Raw genomic sequence first — 7,953 nt, 5'->3', positions numbered from 1 at the left:
GTGTGTGGAGTGGGGGTGGGGGGGGGGTCAGGGCAGTTATTCAGGCTTGAACTGCAGCTTCGTAGTGTAATATTTATTACTGAATATAGTACTGATGTGAGTGACATCATACATGCAGTACTGAGGTCTTCTTCTCTTATCTGCAGGTTAACAGGATTCACCATCCCTCCGCCTGTTACCAGTTCTGGCTCCATTTTTTCGTTGAGGCTTACCAGTGATTTTGCAGTAAGCGCTCACGGATTTAAGGTAGCTTATGAAGGTAAGAACAGCATGATTTTCTATTCTCTGGCTCCTACCAATATAAGAGACAGCCTTTAAAAAAATGCTCTTTTATAAATGGGTCTTCATTTAGAGGAAAACTCCATCAAGCTGGGGAGGAGAGACCTCCTACTCCGAGGAGAGAGAAGTGTGATCACACTTAGTCTGCCTGATTACCTCTGAGTCTGCCATTGCTGAGTTATGGTAACATTAGGTGCTTCAATTAAGCAAATTATTCCCATATTTTCCAACTCAACATCCCTCCCCTCAAAATTCTGGAGCCCCATTTGCTACTCCAGAGGTGCATCTTAAACTGCAGAGCAGATGGCGCTGGGAATTAGCAGACCGAACTGATGTGTCGAGATAACTGTGTAAAAGCAAAGTGTGGATGTGTCTAAATATGAACTATCCCTCTGTGACCATCAGCTCTGAGTTTTGCCTGTTTGGATTTCAGGTGCAATCTTTTGCTCTTCCATCATTGTTTCTGTTTTCATTTTCTTTATCGCTTTTCTTTTCTTCCCTCTTCAATTTATTTTCCTGCTTGTTCTCTCACCTGCTTCTCTTCCTTCCTTATCAGCAACTTCATATTGCCACGTTTTAGTTATTTCTTTATTTTCTGTTCTAGTTACTCAACCTTCTCCTTCACAAACCAACTGACCCCACCTTCACACCTCCATCACCCCTTTTACATCTCTACTCCCTTCTCATAACCCCCAAAACGAGGCAGTTCAAGACCTTTCCCCTTTCCATCTGCCCATTTGTGCACTGCCTGCACCCCCCCGAATGCTTTCCCTCACACTCCTATCAAGTTATATCTCTTTGTTTTCATCTCAGCAGTGTTGTGGACTTTATTTTTTTCTTATTTTTCTATAGTTTTAAATCTCTTAAAGTTTTATTTTCCGTTGTTGCAGAGCGACGAGGGAGAGTAGAGAATACCATTAGTCTGTTTGTCTATCCGTGCCTGTTGTTAGCGTGATAACTAGACTTCCATTCTGGTGTGAGAAAGGTTTCTATTTAAAATTGGGTTACCACATCCAAATCCAAGATGGCTGCCACCATATGAATATGTAAACAGTTGAGCCTAAACATTTGAGGAAACTTTGCCATTGCTTTCTAGTTTTTATTTTGCTTAAAAGTATAGTTTCCTCAAATGACTGAGGTGGCTGCAGAATAATCTTGGCCAAGGCTACTATTACACCACCCCCACCCCCACCCCCACCCCCGGCTCTTTCATTGCCCCTGGTAGTGGATAAAATAATTGCTCCCTCCACTCACCAGGATCTGTCACTCTGCACTGCTTTGGACAAGCAAATAATAAAAAAAAAAATCTCCCTTTGTTCTTCTACACACTAACTACTACCCATTTGAATAACTTGCATTAAAAACATTAAGGTTTACTTGCATTCTGTGTTCAGTTCCAGTCCAGAAAAAAAAAAAAAAACACTCATCTCATAACAAACAAACATTCACTTTTCAAATCCCTCAGTGGTGGAAGACATGGACGTACTGCTCGTTCTGATTAAGAAGGTTATACATTTCAGCACACCATGAGACACAGATAGTTCTAGTAATTTAAATACTGAGGAGTTGATGGGAAAATTTGTATTTTTATTTTTTTTCCTGTGGCAATTTACGAGTTGTTGCTTCAAAACAGTGGGAGTCTGATTAAGTATTGAGCCAAAACAGTGATGTGTCTTCCATACTCTGTCCCACTCAGATTTGTAGGTCAAACACTGTTTTAACAGTCTGATGAGGCCGCACGTCTTCCAGCTTGCACTGTAAATACTTACAAGTAGACATTTTAAAATGCTTTAGTGTTTTGTTCTCTTAAATATTTTGTCATCGAGACTTACATCGTACTGCAATTTCTTTTTAATTTTCAGGTTGTATTACGTAAGGAATTCAAATCTGTTTAGGGCAGGGTCTGCTACCTGTGACTCTGGAGCCACATGTGGCTCTTTGTAGCTGGGACCAAAACTAACAGGAACATTAAAATTCACGTTTATAACTTTGAAAAGCTAATTGTAGCAGTTCTCTTCTCCATTTTTCTGCAATATGTGACTTTTTTTCCTTTTGTGACAGAATGATGCGATTAATTCAAAACACAATCAATCATTTTGCCCTAAAGCTCTTGTTTTGTTCTCATAAACAGCAAGTACCTTACAGGAAAAACACAAAGGGCAGTTTTGCAAAAGTATTACTCTGTTACATGTTTATGAAATCAGGCATTCTGCAAAAAAAAAAAAGTCAAAACATTCTGAGAACAATGAGGATATTTAAAAATATACCAAATAAAAGTTTAAGTTGGCATCACAGTGGATCAGTTGGTAGAGCTGTTACCTCTCAGAGAGAAGGTTGTTGGATCTGGTGGAGTTTGCATGTTCTCTCCGTGCATGTGTGCGTTTTCTCCGGGTACTCTGGTTTCCTCCCACAGTCCAAAAACATGCATGTTAGGCTGATTGGTAACTCTAAATTGTATAGGTGTGAGTGAGAGAGTGGATGGTTGTTTGTCTCATTTGTCTTTATGTGTCCCTGTTGTGGAATGGAGACCTGTTCAGGGTGTACCCACCTCTCGCACAATGATAGCTGGATGGCACCATTGATCCCTCCACAATCTGAAAAGGAAGAAGCAGGTAAAAGATGGATAGATGGATGAATGGATGGATGGATGGATGGATGGATGGATGGATGGATGCTAACTCTAAATTATCCCTTGGTGTAAGTGAGAAAAAGTATGTTGTCTCGTTTGTCTCTATGTGTCCCTGTGATGGATTAGGGACCTGTCCAGGGTGTCCCGCACCTTTCACACAGTGACTGCTGGATATGGGCACCAGTGACCCCCATGACTCTGAAAGGAAGAAGGGGGTGAAGATGATGGAAGGAAGGATGGATGGATGGCAAACATGGCTCTCTTGGTTACAAAGGTTGCAGGATCCTTGTGTGGGGCATGGGACAGCTTCTGTTTTAAAACAGTGACTGTGTCTAAACCTCAACACCTTTCTGTCACGCAGCTCCTGGAGTTTAAACTATTTTAATGACATGTCAGTGATGATGCAAGATTTTCACCAGTCATATGTAGCACCAAGCGATGCTCCACTTCCTCTACCTGTTGCTGTCAGTTGTCAGTCAGCTGTTGATGGTGGCCTGAGGAGAGGTAGTCCCTTAAACTTTTACACTTTATATAAGAATACAGAATATTTGGCAGTAAAAACACAAATTGTCCAAACTTGTGAAATCTATTGTATCTCTTTTATAGGGTGATTTTGTTTTAAAACAAATGTTTGCAGCAAGCTTCAGGAGTTTGCATCCCTTGGTCTGATGAACAACCTGCTGCAGGCTTGCTGTAAATCGGCTAATTAACTAGCTAACATCCGCCTGTCAGGCTCCCAACGTTACTTTATAGAGAAGAACACAAGAGGAAAAAGTGATTTTCTGCACAGTAAGCACTTTAAGGACAATAGTTACATTTATCTTGTGTTTAATCTAGATTTATTGCCTCCACACATGCCAAAGGGGCAACAATGCTTGTGCATGTGTGTGTTCGTGGGTCTGTGGTGTTAGCAGAATATCTGCTGAACATCTGGTTGGATTTTGTTGAAACTCAGAACTCCTTGGATGTAAAACTGCATCTAACTTTTGGAGTCACTCCAATTCAAGATGGCTGCCTCAGCTCACTGAACTTCGTCAACACAAAAATGGCAATAATTGTGACATATTTACAGGCGCTAAGCTAAAGTGTGACGTTGTCGTAGCTCAGAGACATCCCAAGCACATACTCTGAGCACGAACACAGTTTGTGAGTTCTTAAACAATCACATACGATTGCAGACAAATAATTTTAAAAGGTTTGACCTTAACTATTCTAATTCTTTCTTTTTTCCTTAAAAGATGAGCTTCATTTAAAGCTCAGGCATGAACGGCAGTGGCAGGGTATGCATTGTTTCAAAGACTGCTAGACCTTTAGTTTTGTCTTTTTCCCCCCTCCTAATAAGAACATCTTTAAAAAGTATATATATTTTAATCAACCTGTTAGCTCAGAGATGTTTTAGTTGAAACTGATTTTAAATTTTATGTCAATACTTGAAATAAAATGACACTTTAAACTTTGATTCTTAAAATATCAACAGCTGACATGTTTAAAATAAATATTAGACTATAAATGAAATGGTACAGATGTTTTAAATGATGACTGTCAGCACACTCTTGCTAATGACAACTGAATAAAATTAGCCTTTTGGCTAACTAAAGGAGTTTAACAATATTTTTTTAGTTATATTCAATGTCCTTGGTAAATTATAATAATAAAAAATATTCACTCTCCATACAGGTCTCAATTTAAAATAAACTTATTATTAATTTTAATGTATTATAAATATATTACACCTATAGTTGTAGTAATATGTGGTAATATAGGCAGCAGTAGTAACTGTAGGTGCATTTTTGTTTTTCAATAAAATCTGTTAGATTAATTGATGCACTTTTTAGTATTACTACAGTGAAACTAGTATTTTAGCTGCATGTTCTTATATCATCACATTTTTACTCTGGCTCATGTCTAGCTTCCTGTTATCTGTGAATAAGCTCTTTATATCTCCAGATTGCGCAGTTTTGCTTCCAGTGATTCACTGTCACATTGACCTGGTTTTCCAGCACCCCAGAGGAGACAAATCAAACCCCAGATCTCAAGTGGGTGTTTTTTGCTGCCACCATTGTTTGTCCTACATGCATGGAAGTAAACGGTGACGCGGGGGGATATTTAATCGGCGACAATCTGCAAATTGTCCTTTTAGATGCAACTAAAACCATCATTTTTGTTTTAATATACAACTGTGCAGCTGAAACACATCTTTATAATAAACATTTGAAACCAAAACCATGTAAATACTTTTGGATTATAAGGTTTTGGTGAAAAGGGAGACATACGGTATGATTTTACATCATTCTCTACTTTTTTACCAGATCATTTAAAGAGCCAGAGCCACTCCTTTGCAATATAAACACATATAAAACAAGCTGTCATGAATAAATTGATTACTTACTGTAACTCCCATCTACATTCCTTTTCTAGCCTGCTGGTCAGCTGCTTATTGCACATGAATATGTATGCACTGCTCATTTTTATGACCAAAAACGTGTGCTGCTTTAACGCTCTCGGAGATGATTGAATCTCAACAGCAATTGGATTTGATTTTACCTGCGTGTGAAGGACGTGGTGAAGGACACATCCAGACTGAATCTAATTTGTTAACGGTCCGTCAATGTACCGAGAATTTCTGTGAATTGTTTTACTGATTAGGGCCTACTTTCACAGCTCCGTCAGAGGATTCCTGCAAACTTAATGCTTAGGGGATCACGGAAAGGTCAAGCTGCATTTATTAAGGAGCAATTTCAGCAACACATCTAAATAATGGGTACCGTTGCTTTTCAAGGGATAGAGATAGGTTTCAGCCAAATGCTTATCCTTCGCTAAAGGCTGCATATTTGCAACAGAAACATGGCTGTCTAAAACCTGCTTGGATGCCATTTCAACCTGCCATCTTTATGGAAGAGTTTCTGAACGACAGCTGACCCATAAAATGTAATTTCCTTTTTCTTCCCCAAATCTTTTCCTTTGTCTGTCTGTGTCACTGCAGATTGTCCACTGAGCCAGAAAAGTATGTTTGCTTGTGCATATATGAGCATGTGTTGTTCACCAGCTGCTCTGCGCTGTGATCTAACACGAGTTCAGTCAGTTCTCTTTTCCCCACCTGCATAAACTGCCCCCCCCCCTCGCCCCCTCCCGCTCAGCTCAGCAGAGAGTAAAGCATCTAGCTCGGAAGCCCGACTACACAGGCAGCTCCTGTGGGGAAAAGCGTGCTGCCTGCGTGCACACAATACTGCCACTCCGTCAAACTTCCATCCTCTTCAAAGAGCTACAGAGTCATTAGATATACAGGAGAAATAAATAGCTCGGCCCCTGAGAAATCCCAGGCCCGGCTACCTCATTTACTAGTTCACATAACTCATTCCTTACTTCTGTGACGAAAGATAATGCAAGCCAGTTTCATTTCCAGTGTCTGGGAATTCTAGAAGAGTGTTATAAGAACAAAATCCCTTCGTATTTCCCACCTTTCTGTGGAGTGTCGGCTTTTGAAAAAGCTAAATATATTGATACAGTAGCATATGTGCATGCATTGTGTAGAAACTGAAAGAACTGTGGTCTTTTGTTTCCAGTTTGCAGACTTTCAGCTGGGTTATATAACTTCTGATGTATAGTTGCTGAGTATAACAACGTTAAGAATATTAGTGGCTTTCAAGTAGACCTTAGTTTGCTGATCAGGTGAGGCTTTGTGGGGCTTTAGGTACTCGGGTTACTTTGTGTTTGCTTTTTTTTTTTTTTTCCAGGGATGTGAAGTTTTTTGGCTTCCAACGATTCTCAAGTGTTTAGGAGCAGCTGTTCTTCCAGCGTTCAATTAGATCAACAATTTATTTAGAGACCTCTAGACAGCAATACTTGTTAGATCAGGGCTAAAACGGTATGTAAAACACTTGAGGGGGTTGTTGAGTCCTCATAAAGTCTGATTCAATGCTAGGTGGGGCTCCAAGTTTACAGTTTATATTTATTTATATACAATTTATATTTTTTAATTATCCATCCATCCTTTATCTTTGACACGCTTCTTCCTTTTTGGGTCATGGGGGTCGCAGGTGCACATGTTCAGCAATCACTGTGTGAGGGGCGGGGTACACCCTGGACAGGTCTCCAGTCCATCACAGGGACACAGAGACAAAGGAGACAAACAACATTCACTCTCTCACTCACAGATAGGGACAATTTAGAGTTACCAATCAGCCTAACATGCATGTTTTTGGTCTGTGGGAGGAAACTGGAGGACCCGGAGAAAACCCACGCATGCACGGAGAGAACATGCAAATTCCACCCAGAAAGGCCCCCAGACCGGGATTTGAACCGGGGTAACCTGCTCGCTGAAAAGCAGCATTTCTACCGGTTGCGCCACCATGCTGCCTTTATTTTAATATATCCAGCATTTTTTTTAGAAACTTGTGATCATTTCTGCTGTTTTATTCCAGTAATCCTGATTCATCTGAATATAAACAAGACTGTTAAAATAACAGAAATGTCAACAAACATTTCAGAGTTGTAACAACTTGGAAACAAGATAAATCTCATGTTTCTCAATCATCTGAGAAATTACTTCTGACTTTTCATACACCAAAAGACTAGAGGTCATTGTTGATTTAAATCTATGCATGTGTCAGTTTGAAATTGTCACAAGAGGTGAGTTTATATAAATAAATAAATATATAGTAATCCCTTGTTTATCACGGGTGACCACATCCACCCGCAAATTAGGGATACAGTAGTTCAAGTTCAAGTTCAGTAAACTTTGTCATGACATGTGCAAGGCTGGTTAATATGCCCTTAAGACATTGCAGTGTAAAAGTATTCAAAAACTTGTGTTTTCGTAAATGTGAAAGGGGCGTGGCCAGGCCTCAAAATATGCTTCATGCCATAAATTTCCAAACACTATAACTTTCATAATGAAAGACTGAATTGCACCAAACTTGGCATGAGTCATCCCTGTTGGATGCCCGGTGATCCACTCTGGTCAAAATCTGATGTCATCAAAGCCACGCCCCCTCATCTACAACCCCTCGTCATAGGTGAAAAACTGCGAAGTAGGAACGCTATAT

General features: G+C 39.8%; 1 protein-coding gene across 1 annotated transcript in view; it reads left to right on the top strand.

Annotated features, from left to right (window-relative positions):
• Positions 1-7,953, top strand: part of LOC119410362 (CUB and sushi domain-containing protein 3) — a 416,314-nt gene that overhangs the window by 79,415 nt on the left and 328,946 nt on the right. Inside the window, exon 3 of the mRNA XM_037677273.1 lies at positions 147-259. Coding sequence (XP_037533201.1) covers positions 147-259 — 113 coding nt within the window. The remainder of the gene's footprint in view (positions 1-146; positions 260-7,953) is intronic.

Source organism: Nematolebias whitei, chromosome 5 (genome assembly GCF_014905685.2).
Source record: "Nematolebias whitei isolate Nwh7 chromosome 5, NemWhi1, whole genome shotgun sequence".
Classification (NCBI taxonomy): Eukaryota; Metazoa; Chordata; class Actinopteri; order Cyprinodontiformes; family Rivulidae; genus Nematolebias; species Nematolebias whitei.
Note: the sequence above shows the minus strand (reverse complement) of the source record. Positions and strands in the feature narration are given on the sequence as shown.